Source organism: Strongylocentrotus purpuratus, unplaced genomic scaffold (assembly GCF_000002235.5).
Source record: "Strongylocentrotus purpuratus isolate Spur 01 unplaced genomic scaffold, Spur_5.0 spur5_scaffold_21, whole genome shotgun sequence".
Lineage (NCBI taxonomy): Eukaryota > Metazoa > Echinodermata > Echinoidea > Camarodonta > Strongylocentrotidae > Strongylocentrotus > Strongylocentrotus purpuratus.
Window position 1 is genome coordinate 34,132,430 of NW_022145607.1, and position 27,442 is coordinate 34,159,871.

The 27,442-nt window shown below is 36.7% G+C and overlaps 1 protein-coding gene across 1 annotated transcript; it reads right to left on the reverse strand.

The window, feature by feature from the left end:
- Nucleotides 1-4,848: 4,848 nt before the first annotated feature.
- Nucleotides 4,849-26,964, reverse strand: LOC105442027 (calcium-activated chloride channel regulator 1-like). Its single transcript, XM_030994348.1, has 11 exons — nt 26,794-26,964; nt 21,591-21,867; nt 20,708-20,991; nt 18,842-19,078; nt 16,901-17,125; nt 15,748-16,038; nt 15,125-15,253; nt 11,141-11,282; nt 6,875-6,994; nt 6,128-6,349; nt 4,849-5,405 (listed from the first exon to the last, which is right to left on the reverse strand). The coding sequence occupies exons 1-11, from the start codon at nt 26,962-26,964 to the stop codon at nt 4,849-4,851; spliced, it is 2,655 nt and encodes an 884-aa protein (XP_030850208.1).
- Nucleotides 26,965-27,442: the final 478 nt, after the last annotated feature.

Sequence of the window (27,442 nt, forward strand, 5' to 3'; positions counted from 1 at the left end):
GATGTTCAGTCATGCGTGCAGATATTCAAATGAAAATGGTACCTAAATGTACTGGGAGGATAACTCTATCAAGACATATAATGAAACCCATGCAAACATATTCATCCTTCAAACAATACAACTTTTAAAAAGTGGGACATTTTTTCTGACTCACTCTGTATATTACATATTACATATTACATATAAGCCTGAATCCGATGACCTAGGTAATAATATATATGTAAAGCGCGTAGGCACATTGTTGGATCGATGTATTGAGCGATATATAAAAACGGAATATTATTATATTATTATAACTTTCTTCTATAACTGTTTTCTTTTTGTATTATTTATTAAGGCAAGTTTTGCTTAACATCTCAAACGAAATTTTGACTTTTACTTTCAAATTTCCAGATGAAACGATGATGATAATCGTATAAATCTTGAGGGCGCTGTTATTCTTTTGCGTCACTAAAATATTGGGCTGTTTCATCTGGAACTACAGATTGCGACACGTATTTTTTTTTTAAACTTTACACGGTATGCTTACCGGTACAATTTTGCCAGGGGCTTACGTTTCCTGCCCGGATATCGACTCTCCTGCTTCTAAGTTTTGCGAAGGGCTGAGTTTTGTTTGTTTGTCTTTTGGTTTGTTTAATCTTTATGACTAATGATTGTCAGTTCGTCATTAAAGCTATGTGCACTAGAGAAAAATTACAGAGACAGCCTATTTACCCGAATACGACAACTGTAGCCTCAATTATGGTAGTGTATAATGGAAGGAAAGAAGTTTGATATCGATTGGTGGACTTTTTAAGGGTCCCCCCCCCCCCCCCAACCAAACAGTTTAAAACATTACGAGTTTGAAGCGTACGATTGTTGACATTGAGCCATAGTTTATATAAGGTTGCAATTTTAAATAAACTAAATTATTTACAGCTTTTGTTCAACAAGCGCAAGCAGTAATGATGATGGTGATGAAGGTGATGATGATTATAAAGCTACACAGTAATGGGTATATAGCCCTATATGTAATTATGTGATCACGTTCCAATTCAGGCTCAAGCTCAAGTTTCTCCAATGTAATCAATAGGCTCATTAACACTCAGGAAAATAGAAAGTGGAAACTATTTATTGTTAAAAATGTTCATGTAAACCGTCAAAAAGATATAATAAAATATATATCAAATTAAAGGAAAATTATAATACTCTACCAACCGGATTTCAGGGTTTTGACAATCACGGTAAAGATGCCTTTCCTTTTATGTTTGTTGTGATATGTTTTTATGTTTCTTGTGACATAATTCCAGGTTAGGACTTTCGTATGACGCTTCCAACGAGCACGAAACACCTTCATGCAACAATAGAAGCATAAACACCCTTCTCTACATGAAGCCGAAACGACGGCAACAGTTACCAGAACCTGATGTTTACTTGGAACTAGACAATGTACGTTCAGTTTCCTACAAACCTGGCGATCCATTTTAAGATGAATTTTTTTAGGAGAAGGGAAAGAATATGAGACGCTTTTTTTATTGATGGTGCTCGAGTTATTTCTGTTGTCAGAATAAATTAGCACCTTTATCAGAATGTGCATTCTTTAAGTTTTGTATGGCATTTGGTATATTAGACCAAAATTCAAAAAGGGTTTGTGGTCTGGTGGGTCAAACTCAGACTGTGGATCACAACATACAGGGTTCGAATCCTTACCACAGCAAAGGACATTAATCTACATTTGCGACACTCGACCCTCTGGTGACTTAAGTGGCTACATGTAGGCCTCTTGGATGTAATTCCCTGAATGCTTCAGCGCCTTATCAATACAGCTACATGTAGGATAGATCCGGGGTAATACTCGAAAGCTCATTGGAAGCGCATATAAAACATTAAATATGTTAAATGCGCTTACAGAAGCTAAATATCATTAATATTACTATTATTAATGAGTTTCATCTTCTTTCGCTGTATCTAGAGAGGAGTGTGGAAATAAAATAAGCCAGTTAGACTTGGGTTTTTTTAATATGGAACCTTTCGAGTGTAAAGAAATATTTAGCCAGGAAATATGACCTACAAATTGGATTAAACATAAAGAGAAACTATCGTGAAGGAAAGAAAAGTAAATAGGTGAATGTTAAAATGGATAAAAGGGATAGTGTTCATACACACACATTCACATACAAGTACCCACACACACAACCACACGCATATTTATACACAATACTCACTAACCTTCTACATTTCCCTATTGTCACATCCTCGATCAAGCACTTGTCTTCAAATTTACCAATCCCTAAAAAATACAAGTCTCATTCCATTTCTCTTCATTTTGCAATAAAGTTTATTTTAATGTTAATATCCATAAACATAGAATAAAAAGGACCTGAAATTTAATTTTAGGTCTTTCTTTCTGACTATCATGCATACAATTCTGAGTAAATCCATTATTATCAAAACAGCGATAAAAACTACAGCTACAGAACCAAGTACAGTGTTCTGCGGGGTTTTCCGAGTATATGTGAACAAAGAAACTCATATAAGCAATTACAAGTGAGACTTAAATGTTGAAAAAGGAATTTTAGATAATAAAAGCATATTTCACGATCAGTGAAAATTTATATATATTGATATCGTCGGGAAAAGACAACAACCGAGATTATCACTGAATAATAACAGTAACATGAAAGATGATACTTAACTGTTCAACCTTTGAAAGAACCCTGTAGTTAAAGCATAAATCAGTAAAGAATCATCCGAATGAATCAGTGATAAATCATTGATATGAAAGAAGAAAATACTACCGAGTATAAACAGTGCTAAAGATGTAATGACTTTACTATCTGAATAATGATTTCCAAGACAGTCTCGACGATGACATAGCCACTTTACCTTTCAAAACAAAAACAAGCAACAAACAGCAAACAAGTAACAAACAAATATATACACTTAATTTTCTTGGATTCTTTTTCTGAACTGAATTCCTAAACCCAAAAAAATATATATGATGGTTGATTTCTGGTAAGGGAGAAAATAACGTATCAGAAAATGTATACTTTATTATAATTGCCATGTTAAAGGAAAAACGTTCTAGAAGCAATGATCCATTACAAAATTTCTCTGGAATATTCTCATATTTAAATAGGACAAGTGTGGACAACATATCTTTAGGGGAAAATTCTGAAGCCACGTGTCTGTGAAGTCATCTGTGTCAATATCGGTGTTCTGCCCTTTTCGCAGTTTGTAAATTTGGGCGATTATATGCAACGGTGAAGATTTTCAAAAGAAGTGCAATTCTATCCTGCTTACAACATAGTCTATCAATTCAATTCAATTTAATTCAATCGATTCAATTTATTTCAACCATAAAGATACATATACAATAATTCATGAAAATATTTTTTTTAAACATGGGGTTAGGAGCCCCTACAGAAGTATGAATACAAACTAGTGACCATGACATATATATCGAGAAATTAGAGAAATTAACAAAAACAACACTAACGGGAAAACAAATATATACAAGAAAAAAAGATTATAAAGACGTGTATGTATTGAGCATAAGACATTTACAGCGAAGCACCAGCCATGAACGCACACAGGACACGCCGCGGCGTCCAGCGACACTGCGTCCCTATATGCGCCCCTAGCCGGTGCTTTATAGTATTACCAAACATTACAAAACATTAGGAGCTAAATATTCATTATTTAATTGGGCGTTTTTCTTTTTTAATACTACAAGAACGTTTTATTGTTCAACAGTTTTTTAACTACATCAACAGTTTTACTTAGTTTAAAATCATTGTTTAGGTGATTCTATAACTTAATTTAACTACAACGTATTAGGAGTTTTGACTGATTGTAGTTTCGGAACGAAACTGATGAAAATCGGCGTATTGACGGGTGAAATATGAGTGATAGGAGGCATTTGTGCTATCATTGATAACTTTTCGTCAGTCTCTTTGCTAATGGAATTCCCAGACCAATATTCAACATCCGAATTGATCAAACCAGTCCCTCTCAGACATGGATAGATCAGCTACATCATATTTGTTCCTATTGGGTAGGTACAGATCACATGCAGAGGGGTGAAAATCATTCTTTTCAGAAATCATATTACGAATCACTTTCATTGGAAATAAACCCACCCCAAATTATCCATTCCAGAGTAATTGTTAAATAACTCTTTTCTTTTGTGATTGAATTCCACTATTGTTACCTATTAGGGCGGATTTTCACCCAAATCGAAGTAACTATGACTTCTCGACAGTCCTTTCACAGTTAAACTGCATGACCAGTATTCGACAATTCTATTACAAATTATTGAGGCTTGTTCAGATATGCCATGGCACGGTAAACCACCGGAAACAAGCCGCTGGTGTTTTACATTTCGTGTATTAATTGACACGTAACAAAATAATGACTTGCGCTTATGTATTCTTTGACCTTTGTGTTCAAATAATAATAGTAATAATATGATTGCAGGGCCCTCAGGGAGAACAGTATGAATACTGATGAGGCTTCCCTGGGTAAACAAGACATATTATTATTATTATTATAAAGATTCAGACATGTGAATTTTATTATATTATTCGGTTTTGACAAGTCATATCTGAACGAACTTTTATTTGATAAAGAGTGGTCTATAAAGTGTAATCCTATGCGCACAGTCCGTTGTTCTCAGGGATATGTGCAGAATGTATATATATCCACGTCCAACGTTTATTTGGACAATTAATGTGATCAAATGAAACTAAATAAATCTCACTTTTTTTAGTGCGAATTTGGGAGCGAATTTATCTGAAACAAAGAAGTGATCCCTATTATGACTCACTTACATGTGATTTTCACCACAGTGTAAATTTTGAGAGTAAATCAATTTGTAGAGAAAGTAGGGTTATCATAGGTTGGATTCTGTTGCATCGCCTCCACGTCCTGAAGCTTTTCTTGTGTTGGTGCTGCCTTAGGTTTCATTCGTCTACAATGTGTTTCCCGGTAGTATACGTACATCATGACAGCTCCAACGATGATAACCACACCCACTGCACAACACACCCCGATAATAAGGGCTGGGTTGTCTGGCCCAGTTGGTTTGATGGTGGTAACAGACACCTGCTCGATGGTGGTAGGTACAGACACCGGTAGTGGTTCGGTCGTGGGTACAGATACCGGTATGTAGCGGATCGACAGGGAGACGACGTTGGACAAGTCCCCTCCGTTCCCTGCCTCGTCCCAAGCCCGAATAGCGAAATAGTAGACGATTTCTTTACCCCTCTCAAGGAGTGAAATAGTGACCGTCTCAATAACCCCTGCAGGACTGATAAAGGATAGGTTCCCGGAGACGAGTTGATCCTGTGTGACCTCATTACTAGTGCTGAAGTTGTTCCGGACCTCATAGTAGTTGGTGGAATAGCGGAGTTCGTAAGTGTATGCTTTGTGGTAGAAATTGAAAAAGGAGCAAGTTATTGTCGACATGAATGATCTAAATGTGAATGCATTCACTGTGAGGTTCGCAGTTTAGCTGGATAATTTTCCAACAGATCATTGATTTAAAAGAGAAGGTTCACTGATTACAAATTTGACTGAATTTGTTATCATTGCACTCGTAAACTTACACTGAGTAAAAATTTCACATTTGTTTAACTTGAAAATTATAAAAATTTATTAAGATTCACGAAAAAAAAGCCAGCTCAAGACTCCGACAACGATCGTAGTATAGCTGAACTTGCAATGACGTCACCGAATGAACAATTGGCCGCTCAGCTGAACTGATTGACGACGGTGCGCGATGTAGTGTACAGTTCTAGGACACAACTTACCGTGGAGGATGGTTGTCGTAGGGGGTAGTTGTCTCGGGGGTAGTTCCGGGGGGGGGAGATTTCCTAAGGGGGAAGTCGTCCTAGAGGTTGATTGCCCTAGTAGTAGTTGTCCTAGGGGGTAGTTGTTCTAGAGGGTGGTTATCCCATTCATAGCCGACGTAGTATATTAGAGGTAAAAAGGGGAACTTATAAGAAGGGGACCTTATTAGAATGAAAAGGGGGGTATTTATCTGAAGTAAAATGAGAGCTTCTTTCCTGTGCAAATGAAGCACTTTAAGGCCACCGAGAGCGCTGCTTCTGCCAAAGGCCCTCTAAAGACATGAAATATAGGTTACCCGTTCCTTGGTCCAAGTCGTCTCCTACAGCAGTCCAGCTGAGGGTCACCGTGCTGTTGTCATAGGAGAAAGAGGTATAGACCAGGTCCTGGATACGGGAAGGTGGTAGAATATCAGCGGAGTTGGGAGTGTAGCCTTGGACCTTAAAGACTCCTCCCGATGCTGTACGCATGAAAGATGGCTCCACTGCAGTCTCAACTTCAGGTTCAGCTGACCTCTTTCCTGGATGCAAACAAAAAAGGGGAAAATGCGCTTAAATATTCATGGCATTTCTTCAAATAAATTTGTCTAATACGATCAGTCAATATATCCCAACATTTTGCTTTCAATTAGATGAAATAATTGTAATGATAATTTGTTCATGTGTTCTCTTTAGTAGCCTTATCAGTATTAATACTAACTTTCCTGAGGGCCCTGTAACGAATAGTAAGGCAAAATGTTAAGGTTATACATTTTACACCTGAGTAAGAAGAGAGGAACACTTTGTCCCAGGATGTATGCACCGGAGTCGAGAGCCTTCAACAGTTTTGCTTACAATCGGGATAGGCCTTCCCATATCCCATACTGTTCATAGAGTATGCTATAATTTTTCTATTTACTGTAAAATTGCAAATGATCTCAAATATGTCAACGGAAGGAATGGATTTCTCTGCCCTGCACTTATTCAAGATGTAATTTTTGTTTTAATCCATTAGCCTGAATAATATGAACCATATAGGAACGGTTAAACTATATCATTTTACAAACCTCTCCGGTCTTCTGCGACATGATAGCCGACGCCATTGACCTTGACGTTATATCTGCCATCAGAAGTGAAGTTCAGGAAGAACCCTGAATATGTCCCGTCATCTTTGAGTAAGTCAGACCCTGATGAATGCAGATATAATAAGATACAGAGATCAAGGGTTCTGCTTTATTACTAAATACCATAAACTGGGAAAGGCTTTGCTCTCGCTATCCAATAGCTTTACATTGGAAGAAATGAAATTAAAATCTTATTTGAAATGTTCTAATACTTGTTTTGATTGTTGCCGTTTACCTGATTTGGTTTCTTAAACCTAATAAATTTTATTACTATCGACTAACAGAAATGTTTTGTGTAAACACTTGTTTATTTTATATGGCCTTGATTCAATAAGCTACTTAGAATATGACTCAAGGTTTAATTAAGAATGCAAAATAAATATCAGGCACTTATTGTAATTGTTTTATAGAAAAGAACAATAGGCAGATAGATCTCATTCGCTACTGCAGTGGCCGAGCTGGCACCTTTGCACACGGGTGGCCAAGCCGCGGCCCGCGGAGCATTGAAAAAGTGATAATAAAATAGCTCATAAATGAAATGCGGCCCGCATAGCAGCGATGAAATAGGGTTAAGCATTTACACACATCTATCTCTATTTCCATAATTTGTTTTCATCATTCACAACATATTAGGCGGTTTAACACAGAGGCCAAAAATCCGGATTTTAGTTATCCGGATTTTAGTTATCCTCTTAATTGCTGTCTGTCATCAATTATCCCTTAAAAATCCTCTAACGAAGCAAGAAAATTGTCCCTTGAAAGGATTTTCAAGGGATATTTTAAGGGATTTTTCTGTGTGACTAATAAGATAATCGGATAACTAATAAGAAAGTTATGAGTTTGTAATGACATGAAAAACTTTGAAAATCACAAGACAAATTGGCAAATCACTCATGAGTCTGTGATGTCATGTCCTCACTATCCACTAATTATTTTCTTTATATTGATGATATAAATTTCCTATTTTCTGCCTAAGAATCTTATTTCTTCACACCAGCATCCAAGTTAGATTCATAGGCCCGTATTCTGAAGTCAGGTTTAACTTTAAACCTAGGTTTAAGTCTAGTCTAAGCCTCGCCTAACTCTCATATTTAAACCTAGGTTTAATTTTGCGTTTCTGAAGTCAGGTTTAACTTAAACCTAGGTTTAAGCCTGGTCTAACTCTGTGGAAATTGTACACATATTTAAACCTGGGGTACACCTAGTTTAAGTCTGGCTTAAGTCTGGTCTAACTATTTGTTGGATATTCAGAGGAGAAGAAGACACCATTAAAAGGCATAACGACGAATTATTGCAAATAATGAGACCGGAGAGACCTCTTGTGGAATGAAAAAAACCTTTCACAATCATGGCGACGATCATCGCTGTCGTTTTTTAAATACCAAACAAACAGCGATTTGCACCGACTCCAACACTATTAGAGAGACACACACATCGCTCGCGGATGAAAGTGGGCCTTGCGATTTTATGCCTTCGGCAAGTTTGAACTTTAAATTGGATACTTCATTTGCTTATTGAATCTTTATCATGCCTAATATTTTCTAAGTCTTAAGACTTTATATTTTATATAAGATTGTGTGATTTGTATAGTACGACAATCCTTGAAACTAAAAAGTTGCCAAAGTAAATCAACACGTATCACTTTGTTGCAGAGGAAAACAAATATAGTAGCCGCATACCTTTAGTTTGACGTTATGCTCACGTAGTTTTGAAACTGTGAGTGCAATACACATTTTCGAATTGCGTCCCAACGATGTAAACAAATGCGAGTTAAAATAAAACTGTAGGCCTAGGCCTAAGGTTGGATTAGAATTAAGAGTAAATTAATGAAGAGCTAAATCTATATTTATAAGACAATCACGGATAAGTATAATTAAGAGCCAACGATTGTATTAAGCCGGAACGTACTCTAGACCTAGTAGAGTTTTGTGTAGAATCTAGATCTAATTCTACAATTTCTGCCCTAGATCTAGTCTAGACTCTAGAGACCGATTAGGCGCGTCTAGTCTATGGTGTCAAAACATCCAGAACATCATAAAGATGCGCCAAAAGATGCACTAGAGATCTAGTAAATCTAGACCTAAATAAGATTAAAATGACTAAAAGAGAAATGATCACAAATACCTTCTTGATGCAGAATAACTAGTCCAAAGTCAACATTGAAGCTCATATAATATGGTCGAATTTTAAGCGTTTTTTTTTTTTTAGGACAATGCAATATTTCTAAACCGTGTGTACGTACTTGTACGAACGAATGCGCGCACGATCGATGATATGCGCGCACGGTGACCGAGAGAAGGGGATCATGATACCCGACACGTCGGTTCGAAAAAGGATTCCATTGTCCTAAACAAAAATTAAAAATCAAACAAATGAGCTTCAGCAATGTTGACTTTGGACTAGTTATTCTGCATCAAGAAGGTATTTTTGATCATTTTTAGTTTCTCTTTTAGTCATCTAGACTAAATCTTATTTAGAGCATTTTTATGATGTTCTGGAAGTTTTGACTAATCTGGGCATGCAGAACACCCGATTGCTGTATTATTTATTGGCGAAAGATCAATTCCACCTCGGTTCAGACTTTTTCAGCAGTTTAACAATAAATCAAAGGGTAAAACAAAACAAAAAATCATGTCATAACGTTCTATGGTTGCCTCGAAAGAGATTTGTTTGTGTCGAATATTTTGAATTGAAATTATTAAATTTGCAGCACGAAATCCAGCTATAAAAAAGCCTATATCAGCTACCCTGGAAGACCGGTGAGCTGTACTGAGCATGTGCAGTAGAAGCAGACTACATCTCCATGGTAGTTAAACCTTGGCTTAACTTTAAACCTGGGTTTTAGACTTAAACCTGGGTTTAACTAGACCTGGCTTTCAGAAACTGAAATGATACTTAGACCTAAAGTCTGGTTTAGTTAAACCCGGGTTTAAAGTTAAACCTGGGTTTAACTAAACCTGACTTCAGAATACAGGCCATAGTAATATTTGTTTGTGTGGATGCAGTAATATAGAGTAATTTTCGTCCAGTTAAATCATAAAGAACTATTGAGATAAAAATCAATAATTATGAATATACAATATTCAGAAAATAGTATCAATTCTTCAAAGTTCATGAAAATGTTTGTGAAATGTCAAAAACGCAATATGATACAAATCATATAACCTGGGCAAAGGCATGGGGAAATCAAGTTTTAGGTGATAAAAAGGGAAATTACTGGGATTAAACTATATAAAGCAATTGATAATAGTAAGGATATGACGTCACAAACTGATAACCAAATTGGCAATTTGTGTAGTGATGTCCATTGTTCCATAGTTTTACATTCTTTTTTATAAATTCATAACTTTCGTATTAGTTATTCGATTTTGCTCAAACTTTTTTTGATTGGTTGGTCTGATTTTTCTGCTTCTATTGAAAGTAAGTTATTGTTGGAGTGGACTTGGACTTTAAGGGCCCCGGAAAAATATTGAACCTTGACATGCTCTATGGTACATTTTGAGACATTTCTGAATGAGTGAACTTAACATCATGTATGTGATTTGTTTTAATTGTGTTAATAGCAATTATGGGCGTGCGCCCCAACGCCCCCTGGGTCCGCCCCTGGAAGTTGTGGCGCCCGCACTAGTCAACCACAACCACCCTTCCGCATCTTAACCGTGCGAAATCTAAATTGTTTTTAAACAAACAACCTTCGTGAAAGGTCACAGATGCCAAGTGAGAGCATCCAAACGGTCAACTTACGCAACCCTCTAGTCGCGTAGCGCGTTACTCCTGGATAAATCCAGGAGTAGATCGGTCGGCGTAAAGGTAGGCGTAGCTAACACGACCATCAATCAGACGATCACTACTCCATCCTTTAAGCCGACCTCACTATATTTCCGCCGACTAGCTCTTAACACAACTTTTACGTCGACCAAAGTTGGCATCGTCTGAACAAGACTAAAGGCTTTCCTATCCCTTAATAGGGACTTTTAGATTTGCTCAACGACAACGTGGATTGCTACGATCGACGTTCTTTTAATGCACTGCCTTGAATGGACTTATACGTATCAGTACTGACTGTCCACGCTAATCTAAAAGTCCCTAATAGAGCAGTTTCGGTACAGCAGTGGCAGAGCTTACACATGTGCACACTCCTAAAGTGACGTCACTTGTTGCACAACGCGTTTATAGTCGCGTCGAATCGAAAGCTCACTTTTGGCTTACCTGACCCGTTGTCGAGCAATGTCATCGAGGTCGTAGTAGATGAATCCGAAACGATTGCTGTGACGTCAGCATTGAGAACAGGCAGATAATCCTGTTGAACCTGAGCATATATAGCTAGTGCTGGAGTCTTGGTAAAATTCACCTCCTTAAAAAAATACAGATTACAGAGAAATACGAAAGAGCAATCATGGTTAACAGGAAATATGATAAATAAGCTAGGCAATGTGTTTCATATTCAGGCACCGCTCATGCTATGAATAGAAAGCACACCATCAGTATATTGGAAAGAGATATGTAAATATATGACCCCTCATTAAACTATTGCACATTATTTTTTTCAGGTGGGCTGTATAACGTACAGACCACCTTATAATTTCGTTAGAATTGCCTTTATTTTTTTTTTTTTTCTTTCTTACATCTAACCACTTTTTTGTAAGCACGATGACTTGAAAATGGCTCAATCAAATACCTTCAAATTTGGCACACACATGTATAGGTATATGTACAAAGCACAATAATGTTTTCAACATTGACCTTTACTGATAACGTCATCTAGGCGCCATTTTGTAAAATTTTCGGAAAATCGATTCATGATCATATCTTCATAATGGAAAGGCATTTTTCATTCATATTTATCATGATTAAGGTCAATACCCGTCCGGTCAATTTCATGTAAAAAAACGCGCGGGTACGCGCGTAAAATTTCAAAATGCTCAAAATAGTCTTAAAATCATTTTGCATACGTTTTAGGCCATTTTAAGCATTTTATAAAAAATCGCTCACAGATTGTATCTTTGTAAAAATTGATCGATTTTCTTCAAAACTTTGATATGTTCTAGCTGAGACAATTTTCTACAAATTCATTTTCCACGATTTTTCATTTTGACAAAGGCATCATGGCGTATTTTTTGCGATTGAGGCATGTCATTTTTTTTTATTTTTGCGTATATTCTCTATGGGACATGACTTTTTCTCAAAACTTAATTCTACATTCCCGTCTTTCGCGAGCAATATCTACGTCGTTTAAGCTTCATTTACGCTGAACTTCGAATATGTTGTAGCTGAGACAAAAATCTATCTCAAATGTATTCTTAATTTTGTCTCAATTTTTTCTTGGATCAGCCCACCTATACTTGTTCCAAACAAGTATTACAAATCTAGTTTTATTATTGATAATATATGTTTGTTGATAAAATCACATGAACTCGAAGTTTATGACGTCTTCACTAGATATAAAACATTGTAGCCATTAAGTAAGGGCAGCATGGGTTAGCCAAACCCCCAATGATAACAATACATATGACTGTTTTGAATATAGAATAAAAAACAAGTTTTTTTTTACACTTGTGTTATCTTTTATATACATATATGTTTTTTATTGAATGGAATGAATAAATCTTGAATTGAATTAACCATCAAAATATATAGATATAAGAAATAAAGCAACATTATACTTACACGAGATCCTAATAACACAGTCACTATGACTGGCGAGTATTCTTGCGTAGTTGGCTTAGATGTTACTGAAACAATAACATACTCGATTCTCCGTACTTCGATAGCTATATTCCACAAACCAGCCTTTTGAAAAATTACAAGATAATAATGAAAATGGCGATGATATTAATATTAATACCAATATTAATATCAATAATAATAACAATTATAATATTAATGAAAAAAATAATAGCAGTAATAATATTAACAATACTACTACTACTAATAATAATAATAATGATAACGAAGATAATGATAGTCTTCATTTCTGATTTAGCGCATATCGCAGTCTCAGAAATATTTCTATGTAGGCCTACGTGTCTCTACTGAGTCGAATGTCGCAAATTTACAATAATTTGTTTGCTAAATTAGTGCTGTGTCAAAAGATTCGAACCCATTTTCTATTCGGCCATAGCACCTCTTTATTCAAGCGTTTTAACAGTTTTAACATTTCTCTATTAATTAAAAAAAGAAGATATTTTTAAAAATTGTCTCTTAAATCAAATAGATATTGAACAAATCATTCATATTAAACAACATTGTACATATTCTTCATAACAAAAATGGATTAACTGTACATTTATATTTAAGTTTAACAAATAGATTGCAATAATAAAACGAAAACAAAAGTACATTTTCATAAACTGTTTAGAAAACATTATCATTATGATCAAAGAACAGTATACTTGAGAGAAAATGTTTGTCTATTCTCCCACCCCACCCCCTTTAAACATACTCCCAACACCCTCACGCACACACACAAGCTCACGCACGTACACACACACCCACACACATACCCACACACACACGCAAACATACACACGCACAATCGCGTACACACTGACATACAAACAAAAAAGCCACGTGTACCGAAAGGTGCATGCACAGTGCATTGCAGCCGTTCCAGCATTTTTTTTTCAACCGAAAATAGATGTATTCGCCTCGCCGTCCTAATGTTTGACAGTTATCCCATTTCCCAAGGTGGTAGTTAATGTACCTCGCTCTTCAGCAAATTTTCTTTCGTCTCGTTCATTTTCCATCATTTTTTGTTTAATATCTTGAGGAGTTGGGGGTTAAGTTTTTAGTTCAGCTATAAACAAAAATCCTATATTTGATTAAAAGTATAATGAGATTGAATTTAACCCTAAAAAGGCCGGGCTATTTGAGGTCTTAGTATGGCCGGGGGGGCATTATGGCCCCCCTTAAGATCTCGGCCGCGAAGCGGCCGATCGCCGCGAAAATTTGCACGCATGTCAAGTAAAGTGTATAAAATAATATGATACTTTCAATTTTTTTGAAAAATTCCCTCATTTGCATATTTATGGTAATTTATGCAAATAAAGTCATAGAAATCACATTTTTACCAATAAATCATATATTATTCATATTTAAGCATTCTTTTTCACTACATATATTCATTAGACCATTCTGAATAATAATACGACAAAAAAATTCGGAAGAGCCAGCTTATTCCTTATGTTATCCCTTGTTTTGATAATTTCTTATGTATTAATTGTTTTTTTAACTTATGTATTTCATCGTTTTTGTTGTTTTATTTCATTTCTTACTACAATTCAACTATTTTGACTCTTAAAACAACCACCTAAACTTTAAACAAGACCTAATAACTCATGTTTGATCTGTTTTTAGGAAAAATGACTTTTCCATATGTTTTGTACACAAATCACGAAAATTAGCGATTTTCGGGCTGACATGCAAAGACAAAAGGTCATGTGACCTTGTAACCGTAGGTCCGATTTTCAAAAAAATTATTTTAAAAGTTGCGCAAGACTCGAAAGAAATAGTCAGTGAGCGGCGGGGCGCCATCCATATGCGTTCCCGAGCAATCGGAAAAATCGTGGAGGGGGGGCCATAATACCCCCCCCCCCCCCGGCCTTATTAGGGTTAAACAAAAATAAGATCATTCAATGATTTTGTAATTTTATTATCAAAGAGTTATATTAAAGGAAATTTCTTTCAGATGTTTGCATTCATCAAAAAAAATAATGTTTTAGAATTGAAACGACCTGACCACACATTCCATCAATACTGGCATGTTGTGAGCAGCAAGGTTAAAGAAAAGAAAGGCTGATATTGTTGTGGGGAAAGAGTCATTTTGTTCATACGACAGGTTAACGCGAGCTTTACATCGTACAAAGTGAACGCAGAAGATAACGACAAGCATACTAAATCCAACATTTTCTTGGCTCGACACTTCAGAATACCAGTTTCCACATATTTTCGGAATATTGTAAACAATCGAACTACATATGAGGGTTTCCAAAATCGTTTAGGAAATACCATTAATCTTTGTAATATATATAGGAAGAATGGCAAAAATAATGTTTCCTCAAACAGAACAAAAATGATTTCCACTGGCTTCACCTGCGCCAGAGGTAATTTGATCGACACAATTTTTTTTTCCATATCATCGTGATAGCGAGGATCGCTATGGTCAACTCGAGTACTGTCTGGCCCAGTAACTACGATTGGTAGCGTATAACGATTCGTGAAGACCACCGTGATCACCGTTTCGTTGCCCAGTGCGGCGTCGATGATCACCGGAATAATGTGGAAGCCAGGATCGGGTTCGATAATGACCTCAGAACTGTAGATCTGAATGAAATTTCCAAAACAAGATTTAAGCATTTGATACCTTCAAATATTGAGCTAGGAAACTGTGTGTCATGAACTATGCTTAAACAACACAACTTTCTTTAAAGAAAATCATCAATGAATGATTAGTATGAAGAATTCCTTGTCTTCATCATTATGTATTAGGGTAAAATGCAAATTGATTCAAGATTCGCAGTCGTTTTGGTATAAATCTAAACAAAATGTGTTCGGAGGAAACGAATGAAATACATTTGAGTCGTCTGCAAACATCTGACATTTGACAAATTGTGTATAAGTTATTTACGTAGAGAAAAAGAAAGAATATGACCTATTACATGTTCCTGTGGAATTCCAATCTCACTCATTTGTCCTTTATCTCTCATTTAGAAGACCCCAGTGGTTTAGTATGAATCTGAGAAACCATTACCCTTTTTGCCAACAACGTACTGACTCGCAAACACAGGGTGATTATTCAAACTAAAGTTACGACAAACCTGTATAGGAACAGTTTCCATGCCAACGTCAGGTCTCTCCGCTATGGTTCTATGGAATGCATTTATTAGACAAGGCCCAGTCCCAGTATCCGAGCAGAAGCTTGATATGCCAGAAGTGTTTGTGGAAAGATCTTCCATTTGCTGATCAGCTGAGTTGCTTATAGTGATGGTGTCAATTATGACTCCTGAGTTTTTAATGTCGTCATACATGTATCTGATGTATGGTTTGTTATTCTCTACGCCATCACTTAGGAGTAAGATGTATCCACCTTGTGCGTATGACCCCAGTACCTAGAAAGACAAATTGAGATACCAAAAATCATGTTGGAAAGATCCTCTATTTGCTGAACAGATTAGTTGCTAAAATCAATAGCATCGGTAATGACTCCTGAGTTTTCGAAATCTTCGTTTGTGTCTCTGATGGGCCTCCAATTTTCATAGTCGTCAGTGAGAACCAAAAGGTGCTCACCTCAAGAATACGAACCCAGTACCTAGAAATACAAAATAAACATTTGCCATAAGTCATTTATAGTACGTTCCTATGACTAGGCATGACACAGACCAATTTTTATTTTGAAGCTAAAACAAAGGTAATCAGGAGGGGAAAAAAATTAGGGTCTTTGAATAATGTATTTTACCGTGTAAATTTTCACCTTTTGCTTGCTCTTGAAATTTTTTTAGATATATTTGGATAAGGTAAAAAATAAAATACATGGGCCCGTTGCACAAAACTTACCATTGATGGTAACTTTGCTATCAATGGTAACTACCATGGAAACCTTGATTTTGATTGGCTGTTGTGCCCTGTTACCATGGTAGTTGCCGTTGATGGCAAAGTTACCATCAATGGTAAGTTTTATGCAACGGGGCCATGGTATTATGGGTTAACTCAAAAAATGTCTAGTTATGCTCGTTGCACACCAGCCGTCATCTGCGTTGCGCAAATATTTGCGCAAATATAGCGCGTGAAGGCAATTTGTCCCTACGCCTGTAACGCGATGAACAAACTCTTCATTTTCCATTCACTTTTTGTTCGACGTTGCTCTGACATGGTGCATTAAATACCCCGTCAATCGCGTTCGCAGTCCTGCGTCAGGCGAATGACCCTTCGTGTGCAGCGGGTATAAAATTAGCTACACCTTGCTGACGGTACCTTAAGGCCTGACTCTATCCCGCATCCGATACACGTGGAACCCGTCGGTGATGGCGGTAAAGCATTGACAAGTGTTTGACGCAATGCGGTATCGGTTATATCCGTAAGATCTGCTCTGATTTGTGATTCCGACCAGAAGACTACGATTCCGAGCTTGCTGCCTGTGGGAATCGCACTCATGATGTACACGGTAGCTGACTGGATCATTCGGTCAAATCGGTTCCCCTAAAAACAAAAGCACATGATAAATATATATGGTTAAAAAAACACTCATTGTATGAGCGTAAGTAGGCTCTATTGATATCAATAGTCTTAACTTGAATACTTAGGATTTCATGGCAAGTTCAACAAGGTGTTCAGATGTTACGATATATAAGTGTTAATAGTCAAATCATCGATTTGTATGTCTGATTTGTTCGATGTCACGTATTTAGGTCAAGGTCCCACTAAGTGAACCCTTACCCTATTTTAGTAAATGCTAAAATATGTAATGAAGACATATTTTTATATGCTTTTTGATACAAAACAATGGGATTGAATATCAGGCTACGATAAAGATATAGACACTGAAGAAAACTTAGATATTTATTTATTTGTTTGTTTATTCAAGTTTTATTTAAAATAAAGGGTAGGTACATTCAATACAAAACAAAAATGCTTTCCAAGTACGCCCTATAGGGCGACATAGCAAACATGTGATATACACATGTATACACAAAGAATAAAAAATACCAGGAATTCATGAAAATATAACATTCATAAAACTAAACATTGACATATTTGACATAATGTAGAGTATAAGCATATATAACATAAGAAAAACAATTATACCGGCAATGGGATTCTACTATAATAAATTCTTGGCCAATCAGCATTCGAGCTGAAATATTTCAATTGATTCGGTTGATTGAATTGAGAAAAGAAGTTTGATAAACAGGGTGCTTGCTTTATACGAAAATTATCATTTTTTTCATTCGGTTTTGGGGTATAGGATGTCAAGAAGAGAATTCAATATATAGCGGGTACAGTAGTTGAAGGTGCGATAATTGATAAGTGATTTTAAATAAGTAGGGGCCATGAAATTTATAATTTAAAAATCTAACAAACAGTAGTGATATTTTAATCTTTGTTCGACCGATTTCCAATTTAAAGTTGTAAGAAGCGTACATTGTGGTGTGTCGTAATCCTTATTTAAAATCAATTCTTTTTTTTTTACATTTCAGCTTTGTTATCAAAGGCAAAACACAATCCTAGACACGTGGGGCGGTGAGCGGTTGAATTAACGGGCCCGTGCAGTCACAAAACCCAATCTGACCCAAAAGAAGAATGCGTCCCCTAATCACAATTGCGTTCTTATCCCCCTTTTAAGTTTGTGCATTTTCTGTTGTCAGAATAAATGACCCCCTCCATTGAAGACACATTTACATTAAAAAAAAATCAAATCATGTAAAGAAGAATTTTCTATACACTAGTGGTAGCGGAAGGTACCTACAAAGTGCTTACCCTAACTTTAATCCATCTATCCTAAGGCCCTGAAAACATTCTTTATTTTTCTACCTTCTACCCATGTACTCAACCTGTGTGGAGAGTGGTAATTGCAAATAATGTCTTCCTAAAGGACATAGTTGCCGCGGCTTGGTGATCCGCAGACCGGTGACATATGCACTACACCACAACATTTGAGAGAGAGAGAGAGGAGGAAAGGTGGAAAGAGAGAAAGAGGGAGAGAGAGACAGACTTACAGACTTAAATCAAACATGCACATGTATTAATCACGAAAGTTTGACAGCGCAGAGTCTCTCTGTTAAGCCACGGTCTCATCCTATAAACCAATGACATATTCACTAGACCACACAATTAGAGAGAGAATGGGGAGAGAGAGGGAGTGAGGAAAATAGAGAGAGATAGGGAGAGGGGGAGAAGGAGGGAACACAGACTTACTTTCATACTAATACTGATGTCGAGGACAAGTACTACACTTCTGACTGACGTAAGCTGGAGGACTTCAAATTCAGGAATGGTGTTAGAGACCGGTGGGACAACAGCCTGGAAGTCTGTATGATTCCTCATTACCGACCATGCACTGCGGTAATTGCATAACTTGTTCATGAGGTTTGGTGCTAGGGGGTTGTGTAGGCTATCTTGGTCTAATGCATCGTCTCCACAGAACTTCTCTATCTGTAATACGAGTAACGATAGGTATTAGAGAGTTGGAAATGTTGAATGGGATAATACCCATGTCAGTGAATTTAATCATAATTCTTGTCAAGAAAGGTGAAATAATCCATCTGGATTAAATGGGGATAAAGCAGACAGTTCTAGATACCCACTGGCACCTATCTTTGCTCAAGTAATCTCGACGCAGCAGCCAGTAAGGGACTATGTCAGAGAATTTACCTGGCTTGTGAAAGTTCACAGGATTTGATGAAAGTTTGCCTTCTTAATTTAAAGTTGGTAGACTAATTCGTCGCTGTTTTCACGAAGTGACGGTAGTGAAAAAAAATTGCATTCACGTTGCGTTACGATTTTCCTCGCTACCGTCACTTCGTGAAAACAAGGACGAATTATACTAAGATTTTGGATTTACCATTAAATAAATGAACTTGTTATGTATCAGTTTGAAATGTTTACCTCGATTCATTTGAAGTGTTAAAAAAAACGATCTATTTTATATTTACTCATTGAAACTCTAGTCGACTATCACGCCAATGGGCAATCGCAGTGTATTTTACCAATACGTAACCAATATCACCTTAAGTACTACTACACTGACAATTCCAGCTTGGAAACGACCACTTAACAACAAAAAAAGACAACACTCGTGAAATACTAACTCTATCTGGTTTTCCTTATCCTTGGACAAGTATATATGGGCAGCAAATGACCAAATACCTTTACCTTACCTCGGGGGCGTAGACAACGGGGGGATGAGGGGGATGGCATGTACAATCATCCCCCCAGGTTTCGGGGAATGATATTTGCTTACTTAATAAGTCATAATGATGATGATAATAATAGTAATAATAATAATGATAACAATTATAATATTAATAATAATAATAATAATTATGATGATGATAATAATAATCCTCAACATTATTGTAATTGTGTTTTATTAGCCGCATTCACACGGTGAAAGCCAATTCAGACGGTAAAAAAAAGAAAATCTTACAAGTATTTTGTGGTTATCTTGTGGTTTGGAAACCACAAGATAACCACAAGATTAAACAGGCGCGGATCTACGGGGGGTTTAGGCAGTTTAAACCCCCCCCCCCCCTTGGGCGGCCCAAAAAACAAACAAAAAGGAAAAAAAGAAAAAAAGAAATAAAAGAAAAGAAAAGAAAAAAAGAAAGAAAAAAGAACACACGCTGGAGAGAAACCCTTTCAAGTTGAAATATTGTGAGAAGATATTCAACTCATCTGGTAACTTAACCAAACACATGATAACTCTGGATATAACTGTTTATTTAACTGTTACTTGATTTAAAAAGACGTTATCATGCACTGCTTTTTATGGTCTCCATTGTGTTAATAGATGCCAGGAAAACATCACTTACGGGGTTCAAATAAACACCCAAAAAAAAATCGGCTCGCCACTTCGCGGCTCGTGGACGATGCTCCGCATCGTCATTATTTTGGTCAACCCCCCCCCCCCTTAGCAAAAAACCTAGATCCGCCCCTGAGTCATCCCCCCCCCCCAGGTGTACAAACCTATCTACGCCACTGCCTTACCTTATGACAGTATTATGTTCTTTTGAATTATAGGACATAATTATAATTCATCATGGACTAAAGGACAGAATTTACCGAATGAATGTGAGCACCTCTGGTTCCAAACAGCAGTGAAGCTGTAGCCGTCTGTATTCCAGGCTCAGAAACGAAGCGGCAGTCGGGATTATAACCAAAAGGACTAAGGCAACCAGTATCCGGATCAGGATTCACAAGATTTCCCTTGATCTTGAGAGAGCAGCGGGTTCCTTCTGTGCCACCACTACTGATTGAGTAAGCAGGATCTGTGCCTTCGTCGCCGTCGTAGTGTTCTTTGAACAATCCCCAACGGTAATACCCCCAGGTTCGGACTAAGACGCTACCTATCGACATGACGATGAATGAAGAAAAACGTTACGACATTCATGCCTACGGCGAAAACTCATGATATATATCTATATAAGTCAAAGCAGTAGCGTAGCCAACTTGTTAGTATAGGTGTGTGAGGGCATTTGTGTGGAGGGGGCGAGGTAAGGAAACAACCAAAATAAACCGACTTATAAAATATATGTCACACGTAGCAAATATAATTCCTATTGACATCTACATGATAAGATGATAATGATGATAATGGAGAGATTTGTGTTGATAAGGGTTAGTAATAATACTAATTATAGTATTTCAAAAAATGATTTAGCAAGCGCAGTTGTAGGCATATTGTTTTATGTGCAATCGTCAGTAGTTTAAATTACTCTGGTCATTCTTCGTCAATTGGCTTTTTAAAACGTCCTGTTATTTGCCGTCACTACATCAGACATTATTTGTTGTCTGTTATATTTCTTTCATGCTGTCTGTCAACCGCCAAAATGCTTCTGTCGATTCTTCACACATTTGGAAATGCTGTCTTCTGCCAGTTGTAGGCCTATGCGCACAAGCCATTCTAATCTTTAATTCAAAATGCAGTTTCATGAAAGACGCCTACCTGTATTGCCAAACTTGTCTTTCCGGTCTAGAATATAGGCCGGTGTCAAGTGCATCAGAGTTCCTTCGTTCCCACAACCTACGACGTTTTCGACAAACGGTTCGTCATCTGTATGGTTATGCACGAGAATGTTTGCAGATTGTAAGGTTTCGGTCCTAGCAAACTGGTATTGGCTCTGGATGGACCAGGTGTTTGGGACCAGAATCTTGATGTGGCTCCAGTGGACTTGCTGCTTTGTGGCACTGTAGAGACGCTGAGATGCTGATGTAAACATCGTCTGAGAGACAGAGAAAAAAGAGGGAGAGGGAGAGAGAGGGGGATGGATATAGAGAGAGGGATGGCATTGAGAGGGAGGGAGGGAAACGGGAAGATAAAAAGATGGAAGGGAGAGAGGAGAGAAAGAGGGAGATGGTAGGGGAAAGAGGGTGGAGATAATAAATTGTAATGACTCTAATTATTGCGTACATTCAAGTAGATAATAGGCTAACTTCGCGAGAAGATCAGTACGGCCATGTAATGTTATACCCTGACTGAAAAAAGGGGTGCACCTTTTTGATTTGGCAACAGAGAAATCCGACTCATCTGAAATTATACAAAAACTTTTTGCGATAAAAAAAATTATTGATATTGAACGAACCTTCTGTGTGCCCATGCCTTGAGCCATAATGTATGGTCATACAGAGGATTTTTTTCTGTTGGGGACCGGGGTAAAATGCAACGAATTATTGAAAATGTGTTGCATTTTATTTGTGTTTTTTATATTTGGGGGAACTAGCCGCCTACCGTAGCTCCCGCTGCGTACAGTCATGGTTCAGTGACCAAGCAATGGCCTCGTAACTGTGATGCCCCAGGATCAAAACCGTGTCGATGTGCTATATTAGTGCCCTTTTGTGGGGCATTTATCCTCGTTACTGTCATTTATGACTTAAGGGCTTAGGTCCCCTTGTTGATAAGCATATAAGCATACACATGCTTTAGCAGTCACGCACAGCAAACACTGGCAAATTATTATTCAATAAAATCTGAGAATGTATACTATTATCTAGATATTTTGGGAATAAATCATTGTCAAAATAATTCCATAAATTGGGGTAACAAAAAAAATATTCCAACTTTATGAGCGACAGTGTACATGTGATGGTGAATTTCCGTTTGGTCTACAACCAGTTTGACTGCTACCCACATGGTTTCATTTTCATTTCATCTACTGATTATCTGGTCTAATGACCATTTAGGTTTACAGTAATTTAATCATAAGTTATAATAATCTTGAAATGATTATTAGACCTTATGGATAATCCCTTGTGGATCTCAATATTTTGTTTTTACTCTGACAACATGCTTTAATTCATTTTATTTTCTGTGTAATTTTATCGACTGAACTTCATGAAATCGCGATGGCACGTGCTAAGTTGAGTACATAATAGAGAACATACTGGATGTCATTGCACTGAATTTGAATTTGCATGTGAATAATAGAGTGCACTGGTGACAATTATAACAATGGAGATGTTTTGGAAGTAAAGAATGGGCTTCCATGTGGTCTATATTGTTCTCTTCTTTGGATTGGTAGTAGCTATTTGCATTAAGTCAGATGACTGTCTAATCACAAGGGATTCCGTTTTGAACACAGATCGTTCACTCACCCATAGAGAATAGGGACTTTTAGATTTGCGTGGACTAATACGTGTGACGTCAATTCAAGGCAGTGCTTTAAAAGGACGTCGAGCGTAGCATAGACCTATTGTCTTCGTGCGAATCTAAAAGTCCCTAATATCTTAAAACCCGAATCCCTTATTACAGTAACTCAGCTGCTTTTTTAACATTGATATATAAGGGACGTTTAGATTTGCACGTCGACATATTGGACTGCTACGTGTGACGTCCTTTTAAGGCACTGTGACTTCCTTTTAAGGCAAAAGACGTCACACGAAGCAGTCCACTATGTCGACGTGCAAATTTAAAAATCCCTATTATGTGTTGTGATGGGGTGAAATATAATCCGGGACTCCAGGTCCCCTTAAAAGCAAACAATGTTGGACCCAGAAAATTAATATTCTCACGGTTAACGACAATTGTTCTTATTTGTTCAATGTCTTTACAATGCTTCTTAAATAAACAACATTTTCAAATGCTAGCCGGCCTGGGAGCAGTTTCAATTGTTGTAAAGAAATGTCTGGACTGCACCCAGTAGATCATGCTGGTTGGAATATTTTTTTTCCTTCTTTTCAATTACAAGATCTAGTACGTACGCGATCTAGTGAACCAAAATATTGCTTTACAACAATGTGGTACAATTTAATGTAGCGTCAGATGTCAATCAAATGGCATATAAAGCGACGATCACAAAGGTTCGTACTAACGATGCGTTCGTACGAATCTCCCTGTTTTTCCATTGTCTTTCCGAATTTCCATTGTCTGAAAATCGTTCGTACGGCGTTCGCAGCAGTTCGTAATGGCCTTTGTGACCGAGGCGTAAATTGATTTGTACTAGGTTTAATCATTTTAGCTCAAATCTAGCAACAACCTTTCGCCATTGCTACGCTCACTTTTTCATGAATCATAATCATTTTGTTCTACACTTGATTCCACGGATGATTTAGCAGAGAGGGATATATTAAGGTGAATATGCTCAGGGTTAACGAAGATGTATCATTATGCTTATTTGTTCAACAAATGTCAAATATTGTGAAGACAATTGTGTGTGTGTGTGTGTGTGTGTATATATATATATATATATATGTGTGTGTGTTATGTGTGTGTTTGTGTCTGTCTGGCTGACTGACTGTCTTTGTTCAATGCACTGTTTTATTCCTCACCCATAAAATTGGCGCAAGTGAGATATGGCAGTCTTGTAAAGATTGTCTGATGTTCAGTCATGCATGCAGGGATTCAAATGGAAATGATACCTAAATATACTGGGAGGATAACTCTATCAAGACATATCATGAAACCCATGATTAAAAAAATCATACTTCAAACAATACAACTTTTAAAAAGTGGGACATTTTTTCTGACTCACTCTTTATTATCAACTCGCAATTCATGGCTGAAATATTATCAAGAGTAAAGAAAAAAACTGTGAGATATAAGTTAAATATAGAAAATTATGTAGTAGACAATACAATCATGAAAATAGACAATACGTCATGCATCAATGTCTTTCAATTTAGACTAACTTGCACTGTTTGCACTGTTCGGATGATTTAGCAGGGAGGGAAAAGAAGTGAACATTCTAGCGGTTAACGACGATGTATTATCAATCCTATTTTTACGATGTCTCTAAAGTGCGCCTTGATCAATCAACAATTGTTAAATGCTATATGCTCCAATTGTTACAATTGTTGTACAGTAATATCTGGCTTGCATCCAGTACATCACGCTGGTTCAAATATTTTGTCCTGACTTTTTCTTTTTAAGATCGAGCACGTGATCTACTATGGTTGTGAACAAAAAATTCTTTCTATTACGATAACATAATGCAATTTAAAGGCATCTAAATCATAAATCTTTAGAATCTTTAAATTTAAAAACAATCTGAGTGAATGAGCTAACTATGTAGAGATAGTTATTATTTGTAATGTCCGTCTTGTGAGTGAAATAGTTGTTGCATTAATAGATAAATTGCACAATCTCCCTCATCTGATATTGTAATAGATGAGATGTGGTAATATATTATGATATAGTTCTTTAGGAATGCGCAAGGGTAGGTCACTTTTCAGTCTGTTCAAAATTCCAATGGATTTAGGAATCTTCATGAACATCTCATTTACATGTTGCTCCCAACTCATACTTGTATCGATTATTACACCTAACTTTTTTTAGTATATCGTACCTTTTTAATCTCAGTTCTATTGATATATAATTTGATTGTATTGTCATCGATTTTCGTAGTTTGGGGCTTGGAAATCACTAGAAAAGTCTTCCTGTTGTACATTTGAAGTCTATTGTATGGGAACCAATGCTGTTTTTTTTTAAGTTAATTTCACAATGTTAAAGATTATTTAATTGATTAGGATCCTTCCTATATAAAAGAAAAAATTGTATCATCTGTGAATAATGGAGGAGATCTAACATCACTGAAATATTGCAGGTAGTTAAACAAACATTAAAAACCCTAAATAAACCCTTCAGGTACTCCTACTGTGATATCCTCGTACTTTGAATGAATTGTATTAATGCACACGTTGTGTTTACGATAGTTTACATAACTAATTAATCACTTTGATACTCTACCTCGAAATCCATACAAAGAAAATAAGCAATCTATCAAAATAATGTGATTAATTCAATCGAATGCTTTCGATGAATCTAAAGATACCGCTTTGTTATTGGTTATATTTTCAAATGGCCCGCCCGGCTATATATTTTTTCAATATTTTCGAAAGAGTTTTTAATAGCATGGATGTCATGCATTACCCCCCCCCCCCCCAAAAAAAAAGCCGTCCAAAGTAACAAAAGTACTTATTGGCTGGTCTCCTATAACGGGATCATATCCACTGTAACAGGGATATTTACGTAAAATAAACACTAAATATAAGTTTCTGTTTACAGGTTTAATACTAAACATCAAATCAAATGATGATTTTTCGTTATCCTAAGCTAATGTAAGAGGTGCATTCACATACATACATACATGACGCCTGGCTAGAATGCTCCCCAGGGAGTGGAGAATGTGCATACATTGTGTGCGGGTAATCGTGAATCCAATGACTGGGGTAATAATATACTTATCTGTAAAGCGCTTTGAGAGGGCCTACAGTCCTGAAAAGCGCTATATAAAAGAACGAGCTATTATTATTATTATTACTAATATCATCTGTGACGAGCATTCTGAATTCACGAAAATTACATTTCTAGAAAGTTCAGTTTTTGTTCCTTCATATGACATCGCAATCAGGAAAAATAAGCCAGGAATGACATAGTTCTGTTAGTTTAAATTGATGCTTGCATTTCCATAATTTGATTTTAAAAGTTCGTTTTCACTGGCCGTCTGCCGTAACAACAAGCAGAATTGATTAAAGACTTAACTCCGTTTCGTTGAAAATCAGCCATGCATAAAGTCTTTCGTCTATGGCTGATCATCAACAAAACGGAATTTCATACTCATGATATTGTCATTTCCAATCTCAGTTTAAGATTCAATAAAGTTGGATAAAACAAACTATGAGACGAAAATTAACTCATACCCAAACCTTCTTACTTTGAGATTTTCGATGATGTTCAGATCCTCAGGCACATCCTTGTGGATTGCGATGAGTAGATTCGAGTAGGCGCCATCGTTCAGGTTGATGGTATTCTTCTGGGACGTAACCACTCCTACAAGAAATATCTTCAGCAGTAAAAGCAAGGAAATCCTCTTTTGATAGTCCATCTTCCTTTCAGCAGATACACTTCAGAGTATACCGTAAGTCTCAGTGAGGAGATTGTAAGATTTGTCCTAATACCGTCGTTTTGGTTATGTATCACATGTGTTGGCAAATTGTGAGTTGCTTTGAAGGAAACTATCAATTGTAATCCTTGATATTCATGCAGAATCGCAGTTTATTCATCAATAGCGACTAAGTTCGTTTTGGTTTGCATACATCAGCTTGAAGACTTAAGGATCGTTCAGATATGAACTGGCGAACCCGCGACGGATTTTTGTTATGATGATGTAGAGTGTGCTATGCTTTAAATTTCTCGTACCATGACATCATATTTGGGGATCTTTAAGGGATTTCCCCCTTTGTGTTTGTATTCGCAGCGTTAATGGCAATTACAATGACAAATTTCGTTTTTATTACATGTGAGAATGGAAATGGGGTATCTGTGAATGGGAAGGGTTCCTACAAGATTTTGATAGGGGCATT